Source organism: Lacerta agilis, chromosome 1 (assembly GCF_009819535.1).
Source record: "Lacerta agilis isolate rLacAgi1 chromosome 1, rLacAgi1.pri, whole genome shotgun sequence".
NCBI classification, from domain to species: domain Eukaryota; kingdom Metazoa; phylum Chordata; class Lepidosauria; order Squamata; family Lacertidae; genus Lacerta; species Lacerta agilis.
This window is the reverse complement of record NC_046312.1, coordinates 69,734,000-69,751,327: the sequence shown is the minus strand read 5'-3', so window position 1 is coordinate 69,751,327 and position 17,328 is coordinate 69,734,000. Positions and strand designations below refer to the sequence as shown.

Genomic DNA, 17,328 nt, shown 5'->3' with positions numbered 1-17,328 from the left:
TTTTGAAAGCTTCCTTTTTCCAACAGCAGGTGATTGATTTATTTGGGATAAAAAAGCAAGGGTTTCCAGCCTATGGTCCATGGACCACAAGTGGTCTGCAAGCTGCATTCAAGTGGCTGTGGCATGTCCACATTAAATAATCATACTTATTTTAATTGTGTTTTTATTGCTTTAATTCTTTTATTTATTTTGTTACAATTTGAATTATTTGGAATACAAATAGTAATGCAATAGAATACAATAAATAAAATAATTAATGAAAATACAATTACAAATCATACAGCATCTAGGACTTCACATTTGCTGCAACAGACAGAAAAATCATTAAGTGCTCTGCCAAAACAGTCTCAAGTGGTGGTGGTGGGAACCCTTAGGATAAACAAGTAACATTTTGTTGAATAGCATGCTCCACCTAGTGGTCAACTAAGGAATCTAGACAGGTTAGGAAACTAGCTAAGGAAACTGTCTCAGGTTTGAGACTGACAATTTTTAAGAAGAGCTGAGTAACTTGCTTCACATGGTGTAGACACACTTTTTAAAATCCAAATTTTGCCTGAATATTTTGCAGGGTTTTGAACATGATAAAACAGAGGCAAAAGTAGCCTGAGTAAATACACCATGAAAGGGCATCACTCTTTCAAATGGCTGTCAACTCTGAAAAAACGGTTAACTGTTAAAGGCCATTGTGGCCTATGAGATTCTGCACATACTTGTTTGCTTCAATTAAATAAAGGAATTCTAAAGTTGGATTTTGTGAAACCTTGACTTTAATAATAGCTGCATTCTCATTTAATATTTAATGAAACAATTTTTCTCAAACAGTCTTGCATCTGATCAGTCCCTTATTCGCCAAGTGCCCAGTCATTCCATATCTTTTCCTGAGAATTATCATACCTTGCCAAAGAATACCAGGCAGCCTTCAGGAAGTTCACCGCCCTCAAATCGCAATCTGCCAAGTGACTACAAGTATGCTCAAGACCGGGTTAGCCACTTGAAGATGTCCCATGATGAGAGAAGAGCTAACAAAGATGGTACTGTGTGGCAGCTGTATGAGTGGCAACAGAGACAGCAGTTTAAACACGGCAGTCCCACAGCACCTATTTATATTGGTTCTCCAGACTTTACAGACCGTGGTAAGGGAAGAAGTTCATTAGATGTTCCACGTTCAGTTTCTGTTCCCCCATCTCCTTCTGATATACCACCACCTGGGCCCCCTAAAGTTTTTCCACCTCGAAGACCACACACTCCTGCAGAAAGGGTTACTGTCATACCATCTGATGAGAGACCAATGATAGATGTTCCTTTTGCTGGATCACCCATGAAGATTCGAAGTCAAACTATAAAAGTGAGTAAATTTTACTGATACATTTTTCAGACTATACTAGTGAGGTGTAATAGACAAAACAAAATAAAAAAATAAAAAATAAAAAAATCCTTCCAGTAGCACCTTAGAGACCAACTAAGTTTGTTCTTGGTATGAGCTTTCGTGTGCATGCACACTTCTTCAGATACCTTTCGTGTGCATGCACACTTCTTCAGATGTAATAAAATTACCGTTCTAAGTGCTAACCTTTAGATTATTTGATCAATGTTCACTGTCAATTTTCTTACATTATCCACTGAAACTTGTATTTTCAAAGGCAGGATTTATGTCCTCAGTGCTTGGTCAGTTGCAGGTTGAGCAAAATTTGTTCAAATAGACATATGAGGCCCTGGCCAGATGAAGTGAATGAGATGCAAACTTTGTCGTTTATATATAAAAAAAGGCTAGATGATGTATGGAAGCATCACATGACTATAAACATGTTAACCGTACATTTACTGAGTCCGTGGCTCTATGTAAATTTATTTGGTTGGATTCAGGCCAAGTTAGTTGCACTTAGTTCCCACTGAAATCAGTAGGAACTAAATTAATCATGGGTAACTTTTCATATTGTTATGAACCTAAGTGCAACTAAATTAATCTGGTTCTAACCCTTCGAGTTATAAAGCTATTTTTCTATATAAAAAAATCATGAGAAAAATGTCTTTTGGAGGTAAAGCAGTATAAATATGACACTGTAGATCATATATTATTATAGGCTTTATACTGAGAGACCCAGTGACTGGTAAGTCACCACAGGCACAAAGATTCATTCCCTGGCTCCAGGGGATACCATCCTATATGTCTCTTGGAGGTTTGTCCATTTTGCCCACTTAGGTGACCCTGCTTGTTGCTCCTTTTATGCCCTTTAACTAAACCCTGCTTCATGCATTATTCACATGACAGCAGGGGAGGGCTTACATAACTATAACATAGAAAGCTGCCTTATTTCGAGTCAGATTATTTGTTCATCTAGCTCAGTATTGGCTGCATCGAATGGCAATTTAAGTCAATCCACCTTGATGCAAGGATGGGAGGTGTGAATTTGAAGGGTTTAAGAAAAGAAAATCCCATTATAAATTACTCTTTAATACTGCCTTTCCATTTATACAGAACTCAGCACACATAGATAGGCGTTCCATGCCTACAATGGGATATATGACCCATACTGTAAGTGCTCCAAGTTTGCATGGGAAATCGGTACGTATAAGCATTTCTATTTTCCTTCCCCTTCTATGTACCAGCTGAATTTACTAGAACTTCTAAGGATGTCTGAGTCCAAAACACTCTTTATTGATTTTTCATGTCTTAACGGAATCAAGTAACTTGAACTTCCTGGCTCTAAATGTGGCCTACATTCAACTGCCATTGAAGTCATTATAAGTGGAACTGTTCATGGAATTTGCTTTTGTGTTTTCTGACATTAAAGTACAATATTCCAATCAAAGACAAAAATACCAACTGGTTGCTTAACTGTGTCAAATATACGTTTTCTGGGCACCTTAGGTGAAGAATTATAGCTACAGTGACTCTCCCTGAAAACTGCTAATTTCCTCTTTACAATGTGTCCAAATACCTACAGCCTGAAGAGCTAACATTGCTTCTCATTCGATTAAGGAGACATCAGGCTAAGTTGGCTAGTATACGAAATTACACAATCGCCCAATTACTACAGCACTTGCCAACTAATTCCTCTTACCAGGTCAGCTGCTGATTGGCTCATTTGTGCTGTATATGATATTCTGTGACTGCAAGTGCTTCACTGGTGCCATGCTCAAGTCTGTGCTTTCTTGCCCATTCTTCAGTATGTTCAAGTCCCCAGTTCATTCATAGTTTTACTTTGCTCTGGCATGTGCTGGAGATTGTAAGCATTTTTTTAACTATAGGATGCTGTTGCATATGAATAACTGCTATTATTTTGCTTTGATGTTCGTTTTTGTGATTGTTGCCTTAAAAATCCGTTCAAGAGGCAAGCTTACTAACTTGCAGGTTTATTAATTTTGGCTGAAAAAGTAAGCTTTTCCACTCATTCTTGATGGAAGTGGCTTAATTCACCACATGCTGCTTGTCCTCCCCCCTCAAACTGATATATATTAAGGAACTAGGGAGGATATCCGTATTGCCTCAGCATTGTGTCAGCTACTTGTGTGTCCATTAGCTTACCATAATCTAGTTGTCTTTTTGCACCATATACAAGTAACAATCAAAGGCAGCAGTATAACAATAACTCTACTTTGAATGAATAATTATCAGATTTGATCGTTTTAAGCTTGGAGCTTTAGTTTGTAGTTTAGGATAAAATTATTTGTGTTACAAAGATGTGCCTCATGGTGCATGAAATAGTCATCGCCTCTGTATATTATTTGAAAATAAAACTAAAAATATTTTGTCCATCAGTTACACTAATTAGATGAAAGTGATAGATACTGTATATTCTGACATATAAGACTACTTTTTAATCCAGGAAAATCTTCTCAAGTCGGGGTGTCGTCTTATACGCCGAGTGGAGAATCTGCGGTCGAGTATATCTCAAACTCTGTATTTTAACTGGAAAAGTTGGGGTCGTCTTATACGCCCAGTTGTTTTATACGCTGGAAAATACAGTACATTGCTAAAAAAAATTAATGAACAATTAATACTTCTCTGTCAAGAAAAAAAAATTACATGATGAATTTAATAAAGATTTTTTCATATCTTCCTCATAAAAAGGTCTTGATAATTGAAAATAATTTAAAATGTACAAGTGCATGTTAGCTAACTGCGTAGAAAGGAAAAAAATCTGTGATCTTGATGTTTGTAAGGTTGATGAAGATGATGTGCTGCCATTGATGCACTGTATTCATTTGTCATTCAACCATAAACATCAGTGTGTTAATGATAAGTCTTCCTAGATAGCTAATTTATCATCTATATGCTTTTGCAGAAGTTCCCAGAAGTAGTTGCTAGTTAGTTACAGAGTCCAGTATTGCAATAGAATGTTCTATATTCTTTTTATGTACTTCCATTTGCAGGCTGACGATACCTACATCCAGCTGAAGAAAGATCTTGACTATTTGGATTTGAAGGTAAAACATGTTTGTATAAAATATTCTAGTATTTTACAGTTGATCTATCCTCTATATACAATCCTCATTAGTGTATTTATGTTATAGTATCAGTTATCAGTCCTTCGATATTCTGATTTCTTTTTTCTGTAACTGGAGTAAATTTTAAATGTAAAATACACTGGATATACAGTATAACATGACATCAAAACAGCCTCTTTATTTTGGAGAAAATCAGAGAGTCTCATGCACTACTTGAAGGCACTTCCACTCATGCAAGGAAAGGTACTTTTGTCAGTTCCCCTACTACTGCACCCCCATGTCACAACATATTTATGCCAGGGGCTCAATATTATCAGCTGCTAATAAACAGATGGTAGTGCTTTCTTCTTACTCTTTAATTCTATTTCTGCTAAAAACTGCCTGTTTTACTAATAATTATTTATTCACTTATTTGTTTACAATATTTGTATTACCTTATTTGCTATCAATTCCAAAGTCAGCTCCTAATAGTAGCGCAAAAGACTAACAATGTAGTTCACATTAATAATAAAATACAAATGCCAGCATTAAAATCCTTCATTAAAAACGGCAGCAACAGTAAAACTAGCAACAAAAAAAGCAAAGCAAATAAAAAGCACCAATTTGACAAATGTTTATCATGACATTCTGGTACCTTCAGCAGTTTGGTTTAGGAGTAGGAATAAAAATTAAATATAACAATGTTATATAGAGTTAAATCTGAGTGCAGATACGTGTGAATAATACTGTAATGTTTTACATGTTTACTCAGAAATCAGAGCGCTTGTATTTAATGATGCTTACTCCCAGATATGTGTGCAATTTAATGCACTCACCTTAATTCTATTAGGACAGAAAAATAGAAATAAGTTTCTGAACATACCTTAACCTAGGCTATGTTTTCTGTTAGGAAATGTTTCCAAAGTAAATCTTTGGGGAGATGTGATTTCCTGATACTAAAAATAAAGGCTGTGGTTTGTGAAACAACACAACCATCATTTGAAGCTATTTGTTTGCAATATGCTCCGTACAGCCCTAATTAAAACCCACAGTTAAGGGTGGCAGGGTAAAATTGTTTGCAAAGGGAAAGAAAATAGAAAAGGCACATGCCTATAGCCTGTTATTAGTTCCTAACCATAGTTCAAATGTAGTGTTGTATCTGGGAACATAGTCATAATGATATTTGCCCCTGGTCAGAGCAGATGGAGGCCCCAAAGCAATACATTTTCTTAGAGTTTCTGGACTGCACATAAAAGACATATTTGAAAGGTTTATTTTAAAAAAGTATTCCAAGATAGAAGGTTCCGTTTTGAAGTTGTTGTTTTCTGCTTGAAGGTAAGTGGATGAGACATAGCTTTTATTTTAAAAAAAATACACTTCAATAATACAATATAAAAGAAACGAAAACATAACATATATGAATTAAGCAGAACAAAACAGATCCAGCAGCAGTTAACTAAATAGTGTTTAAAGGTAGTAGGAAAACATTTCCAAATTTATTCTCACCAAAAGATTGTGTAAACAAAACAGATTTAACTTGGTGCCCAAAAGACAACAGAGTAGATTCTATACAGATGTTTTTGGAGAAGAGTATTCTATAGAGATAATCCTTGGTAGCTTCCTATTTAATCTGTAGACACGAGCCATTAAAACCCAGAGCAATTTCACCAAACAATTAAATTCATACCTGAGGAGGCAGTCCTTGAGATCTTGGTCTTTGACCACATAGTGCTCTGTGGATCAACAGTATTTTGAATTGTGCCCAGAAACAAACTGAAACCCAGTGAAGATATTCAAGTACTGAAATAATATGTTTGGTATAAGTCTCAGTTAATAAACTGATTCATTTTCTGAACCATTTGAAGTTTCTGAACATTTTTGGCGACATCCTTAATACAGAGCAGAGTGCAGTGATCCAACCTGGAGGTTTACAAGGCATAGGTGACTGTGGCAAGATAAGCTTTTCGTGGGAGGTGATGCAGCCACATCAACAGGAATTGATGAAAAGTATACCTGGCCATAAATACCATTTGAGCATTGATATGCAGGGCCTGAGGTAATACTCCTTAAAAGCTGCAAATCTTCAGGGAGAGTGAAGCCCCATTGAGAACAGCCCCATTGAGAACAGGCCAATATTACCCTATCCCTTCCTCTGTATTGTCTGAATTGAGTTTATTAGCTGATGTCAAGTCCATTCTTCCGTTCTGCAATTCAACTGAATCCAAAATCCATGGGATATCAGAACAGTAGCAGAGTGGAATTGAGAAAATCTGCTCATTTCTAGTGCCATACCTAGATTAGAGGAAAACTCTGTGTCATCAGCATATTGATGGCCCCCCACCTCAAATCTCTAAAAAAAAGTTAGGCAGATGTTAAATGGCATGGAGGACAGAGTAGACCCATCTTTACCTCAAAATGTGCATTGCATAGGAGAGAGAAGAAACCCCCTGCCGCTGCCCCACATCGCTTTGTGGAACCACCTTGCCAGGTTGGACTGGAACACAGTGCTTCTGATTCCCATCCCAGATTCTAATATAACTTCAGCTTTCCTTAGAGATTTTTTTGGGGGGGGGGGGGAGTTGGGCAATGTACCTTAAGCCCCTCTTCTTCACAGAATCCATTAATAGAATTGTAGAGTTGGAAGGGACCCAAGGGTCATCTAGTCCAACCCCCTGCAATGCAGGAATCTCAACTAAAGCATCCATGACAGATGGCCTCCAACCTCTGCTTTAAAGCCTCCAAGGAAGGAGAGTCCACCACCTCTTGCGAGAGTCCGTTCACTGCCAAACAGCTCCCACTGTCAGAAGGTTCTTTCGAATGAATACTGTGAATTGCCCAACATCCAATGTTCAAACAAAACCCTGAGTACCTAAAAATCCTAACATATCCATACCATTGTGTATCTCAAGTAGAAAGCAGATGGGCTCAGGAAAACCATGTCTGAATGATACCAGATTGTAATGATCTGATTTAGACGGCCATTACTTTTCTAGTGCAATCTCATAAATTACCACTCGGAAATAAGTTGTATTGAGTTCCATGGAACCTGCTCCCATAGATGTAAGCATAGGCTTGCAGTCTGAAATTCTAAAGATAGTTAATGTTAAATTTGTAACAGTCACCTCTTCAAAATATTCTATATATTTTGTATGTATATATTTTGGCTAGCATAGGCAGCATTTCATGTAACATGCAGTTATTCTGATGATGGAATATCATGGTAACTATTGAGTCTTGTAATGGTTCTTGTTTTCTGTTTTTATGAATTAGGTACAGTCAGTGCTTTTTTCTGGGGGGACGCAGGGGGACGCATACCCCTAAACATTTTGTGAATCTTAAGTTTGGCCTCATTGAGGTGCAGTATTTCAATATGAGTAGGACATTGAGAGTACCCCTAAACATTTTTTAAGGAAAATAAAAACTGGGTACAGTATGTTTTGAAGAGTGTTGCTTTAAAAAAACCTGCAGCATGAGTGATCCTGTAAATGTTAAGTTTATAGTTCCTTGGTGGCCACTAATTTTTGTTGGTGGAGTTTGAAATAATGCTTTAGATTATATTCTGCATAGAATAAATTCAGTTCCTACTTTGTGACCAACAGTTGACAATATTAAATATTGGAAAATAAGTTGAAGGAATTAATGTATATGAAGCAAATCAAGATGTAAAAAAGAACTGTCATAGAAAGCTGGATGGGAAGTCATAAGAATAAATTCAGTTCCTAAATCAAGGCAAATTCAAGTTAGCCTGAGATACTCTCCTGAGCTGTTAATCTGAGGCTAGCCTGCTGTATATTGTCATCACAGCAGTATCCAAGCACTCAGAATGTAGAATAGGAAGGGAAAAGGAAGTAGAATATACAAGTAATTACCTGCAAATAATCTAAAGAGGCTGCAATCACATTTTATCAGCAACAATATCCTTCAGGTTTGAATGGCATGCACCCCATTGCAGTCCTCTTGCTGCTGAAGGGATCCTGGGATGATCTGGGCTTGGATATGGTGCCATATCATCCAAGGCTAATAATTCTTCCTTCCAGGATCCTTTCAGTGACCAAAAGGGTCATTTGAAGAGGAAGACTAGTCTTAGAAGCCCTGAGAGTCCAGTTCCCTTTCTCACCTTTGCATTCAGTCTGTAGGGATTGTGGCCGCCTGCTCCCTTTCAGCCTGTCCTTCTTTCATCCTCTCCCTCTGCAAGTTTTGGATATTTGGTGGAAGGAAGAGGGAGTCCTCAATATTTGTATGCAGTGGTAGTAGGGGGTATGTTTTGTTTCTAAAGACTCTGTGCTTCCATGCCTTCTCAATGTTTAGACCCAAGGACACCAAAAATGCACACAAATAATGTTCCACATAAATAATGCACACAAATAATGTTTTCTTTATTCATTCATTGGAGGAGGTTGGTAGATAAACCTAATGCCCTGAATTTCTTAACTGTTATGCTAGCAACCAGAACATACTGAAGGCTGTTTCATATTAGGTATATATAGCTAGAATTTTTTCTATAAACAAGGAGTGTAGGAGACTGTACAGTACATTTTTTTATTTCGAGTCCCTAGTTTGTATTGTATTTGAAAGTTACAGAAAATCACCACTTATTACTTCCATCGTGATCATCAGAACATAAGAAGAGCTTGATGGATCAAGTGAATGATCCATCTACAGTAGTCTAGTTTCTTGTTCTCACAGTGGCCAACCAGATGTCTGTGGGGGAACCCGCAAGCAGAGGTTGTGCACAAGAGCATGCACTATGGTTTCTAGTGACTGGTATTCAGAAACATACTTCCTTTGATCAGAGCAGAGAATAGCTTCCATCATGGCTAACAGACATTGATAGACTTAGCTAAGAATTTTGTCTACCCCTCTTCTAAAGCCAACCAAGTTGATGACTATCACTGCGAGCTCCAGAGTTAACTGCGTGCTACACTGCTACATGAAGAAGTCCTTTCTTTTATGTGTCCTGAATCTTCCAACATTCGGCTTCCTTGGATGTCTATGAGTTCCAGGGATATGTGCGAGAGAGAAACTTTTCTCTCTCCACTTTCTCCATGCCATTCATAATTTTATAAACTTCAACCATGTTACTACTTATTCACCTTTTTCTAAAGTCCCATATAGTGCAACCTTTTCTCTTGGGGGAGCTGCTCCATCTCCTTGATCATTTTGGTTGCCCTTTTCTGAACCTTTTCCAAACTCTACAATATCATTTTTGAGGTGAGGAGAGAAGAACTGTACACAGTATTCCAAAGGCAGTCACACCATAGATTTGTGTAATGATATCAGTTTTATTTTCAATTCATTTTCTAATGATCCCTAGCTTGGAATTTGCCTTTTTCACAGCTGCCACACACTGGATTGACATTAAGCTATCCACTATGACCCCAAGGTCTCGTTCCTGGTCATTCACTACCAGTTCAGACCACATAAGTGTAGATGTGAAATAAATATATTTTGCTGCAAAGAATCTTTGGAGAATTTACATTGATTTGCATTTTCCATTTTACACCCATTCATTCAGTTTGGAGATGTCCTTTTGGAGCTCTTCACAATCTGCTTTTGTTTCAATGACCCTGAATTACTTAGTATCATCTGCAAACTTGGGACATAAAGGAAAACAGCACATGAGAAGCAAAAAATGCTTTTACGTCTCTCTCTCTCCCCCCCCCCCCGTCCCTCCCACCACTCCAGTTTCTAAGAAATGTGTGTTAGTCAACTAACTGTATGCAGTGTTGAACTGCAGCAAGGAGAAGTCATGCTACTAAAAATAATAGTATACATATATTTTTATTTTCTTGTTTTGTTTATTGGCTTCTAGTGTCAACTTTTCCTCTATAACAAGATATGTATTAAAATTTTGTTTGAAACAGATAAAAAATAATGGACCTCTGATCAACATGGTTTACAAAGTTCTAAAGAGCTCAGCACAAGGGTTACTATCCAGTATAAATGTAAGAGTGCCTGTAACGGAAATGTAACCATTCCATTGCTTTCTTCAATGGCAGTCAATGTTTAAATGGCTAAGCATCCACAGGTGTCTCATGATATATATGACACCACAGCTTTCTGCAAGATGTGTGTTTTTGGAGGCTTTGTGTAATATTATGGCTGGCACAATACTGCTTGACTTCATTTTCTCATGTTTTGGAAACTAGTGGTGGTGATTCCATTTCTATAATTATGAAAATACAGAAGCATGCTAATTTTGTTTTGATTTTGCTGCTTTGACAATGAGTTGATTTTACGTGTACTGTTATATGATACAATTGCATATTTTTTCCTTGGCTCACTGTGCACTGTATACCTTTTAGATTTCAGATCAGTTCTCTTGCTTGCATATTTGTTGTTATACTGATTACTTACATTCTGTTATACCAATATATAGTATGTGTTGCTTATCTTAGAAAGTTTTAAATCCACACAATATTCTAGGTGGCAGTTTAAAAGGAAACAGTGCTTTACTGCAATAAAAAAAACCTTAATCTAAATATTGCCAAAAGGCAATAAGCCCTCCTGTATTTGATGATTTGGTTTCCATTTTATCAGTTTACAATGATGGGAACTTGAAGATGGAGCTGTGACAAATAGTCATGAATGGTAAATAGAACTAATAATAGTACTAATATTAATTCCAGCTTTTTTATAGTGCCTTCTGAATGTTCAAAGGCTTCACATACATTTTTCTCAGTAATCTTTGTAACAATCTTATATGGAAGGTCAGAATTATTACACCACCTTGCAGTCACATAGCTGCAGCTGAAACAGTACCTTTTCTAAGGCTACCTAGTGTAATAATACAGAAGGTGAGTTTTGAACAAGACATTTTCTGGCTCACTACTTGTTCTCTTAGCCATTATACTAACTACTGTCTTCTACCTCAAGAGTTAAATATCATTTTCATATCCTTTGGGTAAATCATGATGGCTTGGCCCCTGAAGTAATTGCATGTGGTGAAAATAAAAATATATTTCAGTTGCAAAAAACCTCCCAGTAACATTCATTATTATATTTCTTGTTTGGGGTTTTGTATGTAGCATTCGTTAAATATGTAAATATACATATATGTACATGACTGCATGTGCTGAGTAACTGGGAAACACTTCTAGTAGCACCAGATTTGTTACAGACGAGGCGTGAGGAACCTCAGACCTGGGATTGAATGCTTCCCTCCAGGCCCTCATATCTCCTCCAGCCACACCCCTCACTGGCCCTGCTTCATGCCCCAAGTATTTTGTATGGCTGGAATGTGTCCTTGAACTCTTGATAATGCCTCTTGCTTGTCTGGATGGGTGATAAAGAGATTGCCAGGAGGAGGGGGTGGGGCATGGAACTAGCCTAGTGTGCAGATATAAAATTAACATTCATTGTTCCATTCGCTTTTGCCTCTAGCCCTGCTCATCACTGCATGTCTCCCTATAGGGTTATAACCATGTTATAGGCCAAACATAGACAGTGGTACCTCGGTTTAAGAACAGCCCTGCTTGTGAACTATTCTGTTTATGAACTCCACAAAACTGGAAGTAGTGTCCTGGTTTGCAAACTTTACCTCGGTCTCAGAACGGAAGCCGAATGGTGGAAGGGCACCAGCGGCAAGAGGCCTCATTAGGGAAAGCGCGCCTCAGTTTAAGAATGGTTTCAGTTTAAGAACGGACTTCCAGGACAAATTAAGTTTGTAAACTGAGGTACCACTGTATTTTATTCACTTGAGAATTTTATCTGATCTATTAGGATGGTTGCACATTGCACTCCTGTCTCTACTATCCCCCCCCCCACGTTTCTATGGGTCTGCTCCCAATACTGGGTCCATCCATCCATCCACCCATTACTCTTTCTATCCTGTATAGTGCAGGAACTTAACACCTTATAGGGTCAGTATATTTCTCTTTCAGCTACCAGCAGCATATTGCAGGTGAACATTGTTTGCATAAGGAAGCTTATCATTTGGAACCCAGCCAAATTTGAAAGAATTATTGTGCATGTGGATCATCCCTGAAACACTTTGGATCAGGGCCTATATATCAGGCTGCTATACCAGCAAAGAACTGGTGACATTTATGGGTATTAAAGCATTTTAAAACAATGTGTTTCTGAAAAAAAGCCCAAGAAACCTAGCCTTTAAATAGAACTACGGATGTTTAATTTTCAGCATTAAGAAATCAAAGAATTAGTGCTGGGAGGATGTAGTCCAGCAAAACCTGCTGTGCTGTGTTAAGATAAAATGGATTTGTCTAGAAATTTTGTATAAGAATCATAGAATGTGTAAAGATAAAAATAATGCTGGCTTGCCCCTTTTGTTAAGAATTCACATTGCTGCTATAAAACTTAAACAACCATATTTTAAAAGATCCCAAATTTTATATAAGATATTTGTAATACTTCTAGTGCAGGCAACACCATCATATGGGGATATATCTGTGGTGAAGAATCTGCTCCTTCCTAAGCCCTACCAGGCTTGTGCCCACGGGAGATGGTAGTGGGTGGCTTCTTTCTTTTTCCCCTCCCTTCATTTTGCTATTAAAAAACAAACAAACAAAAATTTCTATTGGTTTCAGTGGGCAGGAAAATAACTGGTAGCTTCAGGGCTGGTGTAGTTTTTCTTCCTTATTGGGAGATTGGGAATTCTGTAGATCCTGTGTGTCCAAGGCCTCTTGGATCCGTCTCTATAAGCTCTTCTCTTCTCCTACTACTGTCAAAGTAATGGCGACAGACCTTGCTGCTGCTCCTGCACTAAGGAGACATCTGGTTACAGTGTTCTCCTCCATCTGCAGACTACCCTCTAGGTCCACAGCATCCAGAGGCCCTTCTGATGCCTCCCAAGGAGCTTAGATTGCTCCTTAAATAATCTTTAAAATTTAGAGGGAATTAGTAAAGTTTTCTCCAGACCTTTTTTGTTTATGACCAACTTTTGATTTTACTTTCAAATCTTTATTTTTTTTAGGTAACAGGTCGTGATACAATAAAAGAACGAAATGCGAAACCCATCAGGATTGGAGAAAGTGATATTGATGTAAGAATAAAGCATAATTTTACTAAGGATGCAGTTGTCCTGATGAAGCAGTCAGAATCCAGTTTTGTTTTATTATTCTAATCTTCTTTATATACGTTCTTGTTTGTAGGTGAAACTAAGTGTTCTCTGTGAACAAGACAGGATTCTACAAGACCTAGAAGACAAAATAAGAGCCCTGAAGGAAAATAAAGTAAATAGTATTGCAATCCCTCCATTGCCTTGTTTCTCTAACAGGTTTTGCAGTAAAATATGGCAGTCATTGTAGTTTCTGCAATTGCTTATTTTGGATAGTACATGCAACTGCTGTGTTCATTGATGGGAACAGGGTTGAGATGAAAGTAGGATGCATTATTAAAATACAGTGATTTGGCAAATAGATGTCACGGCATGTTTTGCTTCCAAGCCCAGCTGTTGGGTATGGAATTGGAATTAGAATGATCAAGGCAGAGGTCAACAATGGTTGATAACTGCTGTCCGTAATCAACTTTTTGGAGAGAAGGTCTGAAATTTCCCATGTTGTAATATTGTATTGAGTAGCTAAATTCTGTTTTCTGATACTTATCTAACCAAATGAGGGTGATAGTAGATGCTGGTAGCATCATTAATAACATAGAATAAAAGTGAACAAGAACTAAGGCTGATTTGAGGTTAATAATATAGTAAAAAGAAAATAACAGCACAATCCTATGTATATCTCCCTCAGATAATATGCATATATATTTCCAGGGCTAAAGGTCAATTAGATATGTGTATAAATTTGTTTTAAATTTGATGATATGCTGCTTTTCAATATCTTTTAAATCCTCTTCTACAGGATCAGTTGGAATCTGTCCTGGAAGTGTTGCATAGGCAGATGGAACAATACAAAGACCAACCACAGCACACAGAAAAGATTTCATACCAGCAGAAACTTTTGCAGGAGGATCTCATACATATTCGGGCAGAAATATCCAAAGTATCTACAGTAAGTAATTCCTAGAGATACAAAATTTAACTTGTAGACAAATATTTTAGTGTTCAGTCATTTTAATTCAATATTTATGTCAGACCCACTGAAATGGAATATGGTTATCTGCTACCAATACTTTCAGAGCAATCTGAACTGGGACTGGGAAGCAGTAGGGCAGAGCTGAACAGTGAATCCACCTTTGCATCCAAAGTCATTCTACTTCATGCTATCTAGGACAGAAAGTGGGAAGACGGGGTTTGTTTTACAAAATTGCTACATTACTTCCAGAGTTGAGCCCTTCAGGGATCCTCATGGTTTTGGAGCCAGTGAATCCAAAGCCATAGTAATTTTTCTTTAGGTCCAGTCTTTTCTTATATGCTTAGAATAATGCCTCATCAATTTCAGTGGGTGTAATTTGCAAATAAGAATGCATAGTCTTGTAAGCTAAAGTATGTTTGTTTGTGGTTTAAACAGCATAAAGTAGTTGCTGTAATACTTAGATCAGCCTGCAGTGTTTTATATCTTTTATTGCTTGTTTGCTTGTTTGTTTATGTATGTGTTTCAAAAGATGTAAATACTGCTTGATTGTACTAAAACCTCAAAATGGTTTACAAAAAGAATAAAACAATAAATTATCAGTGAAAAGCAGTTAAAAAAAACTTTTTAAAACATTGAAAAAATAATTATAATCAACAATAAGCTAAAAACCAGATTAAAACTCATGCCAGAATTCTACTTTTCTGAGTAGGCTTTCCTAAATAAATATGTTTTTAGCAGGCACCGAAAATGGTACCGTGAAAGTGCGTGACTGATGTCAATAGGCAGGGAGTTCCACAGTGTGGGTGCTGCCACACAAATATCTTTCAAGGCATTGGGGAGCATCATCTCACACAGTGAAGCATTAATGATGCTCTAGACCCAACCAGTCAGACCCCCCTCTGCTAGATTTAATAAGCCAGGAGGGACAGGGGTCCAGAGGGCAGCTGAAACTGATCTCACAACACATCATTGATTCTAGCATTGGGTACATCAACCAGAGCGGCAACAACTGCAGAGTCAATATCACTCTGAACTCAAGAGACTTTATCCTTAGAGTGTGTAGCCAGTTGATCACATTGGGTCCTTGAATGTTCCAGAGGTTCCTCCCCCACAATGTGAGTCAGTAACCTCTGAACTGTCTAAAAGAACTCCCATCAGCCACCTTCTAGAGGATGCAATGTAAACTGCAAAATGAGCCTTCTTCGCAGCTGATACTGCTGCATGGTAAACACAATTATGTGCTCTAAACAGTGTCCCATCGGCTTTAAAGTGAGACTTGCACCAGTTGTGCTCTAGTCTTTGTCTGGCTTGTTTCATACCCTGGAGCTCCCCGGAATACCAAGAGGTTATTCTGGCTCCATAATGCTGGAGAGGATATGTGGGAGCATAGCGAGATCAGGGCTTTGACAAGATCAACAGCTTTATCCACTGGGAAATATCATCATCAATCTCCTCCTCCTCCTCCTCCTCCTCCTCCTGCCTTTTTCCCTGACAGGGACTCGAGGTGACTTACAGACAAAACCGGAGCAGCTAAAAACATAGGTGGGGGTATATTCAATCTCCCAGAGCATTCAGGAACACCTCAGGTTCCATCTTTTTCTAAGGGTGAGGAATCCATATGGACCCACCACACACACAGGATGGTGGGGATGAAAGGATAAAGCTGAATATTTTGTCTTTGTCAATAGGAAATGGAAAATGCCTGGAATGAATATCTGAAACTGGAAAAAGATGTACACCAGCTAAAGCAAGCCTTACAGGAACAAATGAACAGATCGTTTTTTTCTCAGGTGAGGCTTATTCACCTTCATGATTCAAGTAGCTTTTGCACAATGTGCCCAAGCCCTTTGGCTGTGTAGCCAGATCTTGTCCCATTATGTGATTGAATCTTGAGGTAAACGCAGGGGCCAGGATTCCATTTGCACAATGGGGCTTCCCCCTCTCTCCTCCCCATGCCCCACATCCATCCCCTGAAATTGTTTGGAGGTTGAGAGAATTCCCAGAACAGCATGCAGGGGGAGAAGAAGGGAGATCATTCTGTTTGGCAAGCCAAAATATTTGCTGTGACAGAACAGTCGCCTTAGACCAATATTGAATTCCTCACACTTGTGGAGAGTTGCACGTGTGGATTCCACCACAGTGTGCTGTAATAATGCACCACCAGCAACCTACATGTTATACCAAAACGCATGTATCAGTAGCCCAGTGACTTCCTTTTTTGCTCTTGGAAAAGCTGCTTTAGGAACGAGGGATTGGCAATGAGTAAGTGAAGAAAATGGGCACATAACAATTTTCACACAAGGCCTGAGGCCTTGGGAGTGCTGCTGCCAGTCAGCATACATGGTACCACTGGTCTGATTTAGTATGAGGTAGTGTCATGTGTTTCTGTGTTCATTTAGACCAGGGGTCCCCAGACTAAGGCCCGTGGGCTGGATGCAGCCCGAGGGGCTCATTTATCTGGCCCCCGGCAACCCCCGCCACCTGCTGCTGCTGCCCGCTCTTACCGGTACGGCTGCCCACTTTCAGGTCAGCGGAGCAACGGAAATAGCTTGTGTGCACGCGCTTGCGTCATTTCCGGCGCACTTCCGTGTCTGCGGAGGCGCATGCGCACAAGCTATTTCCGGCGCTCTGTCAACCCGAAAGTGTGCCGGAAATAGCATGTGGGCGCACACTCCCCCGCACTCCGGCCTACCACGCGATCAGCACTGGAGGAAGCGGCCTGAGGTCCGGTAAGTCTGGGGACACCTGATTTAGACTACATAGAGTTAAAATATTCTCATTCTTTATTTTCAAATTCATACTTGATTGCTTTTAGTAATGAGACACAAACACATGTAAGTTTGGAATGTAGACCAATTATGCCAAGCAGGCTATTGCTCCTTTTTGGTCACAGGGACCTTCATTCTAGGAA

At 38.6% G+C, this 17,328-nt stretch overlaps 1 protein-coding gene across 13 annotated transcripts in view; it reads left to right on the top strand.

Moving 5' to 3' along the window:
* The window catches only part of PLEKHA7 (pleckstrin homology domain containing A7), a 145,968-nt gene that overhangs the window by 105,779 nt on the left and 22,861 nt on the right, over window positions 1-17,328 (top strand). For 10 of the 13 annotated variants that reach the window (XM_033153623.1, XM_033153632.1, XM_033153614.1 and 7 more), the window contains 8 exons: window positions 823-1,345; window positions 2,477-2,563; window positions 4,375-4,428; window positions 10,293-10,373; window positions 13,361-13,429; window positions 13,539-13,619; window positions 14,244-14,393; window positions 16,106-16,207. In XM_033153623.1, the coding sequence (XP_033009514.1) occupies window positions 823-1,345; window positions 2,477-2,563; window positions 4,375-4,428; window positions 10,293-10,373; window positions 13,361-13,429; window positions 13,539-13,619; window positions 14,244-14,393; window positions 16,106-16,207 (1,147 nt within the window). The remainder of the gene's footprint in view (window positions 1-822; window positions 1,346-2,476; window positions 2,564-4,374; window positions 4,429-10,292; window positions 10,374-13,360; window positions 13,430-13,538; window positions 13,620-14,243; window positions 14,394-16,105; window positions 16,208-17,328) is intronic. The other 3 variants (XM_033153657.1, XM_033153649.1, XM_033153586.1) reach the window with 1 other exon arrangement.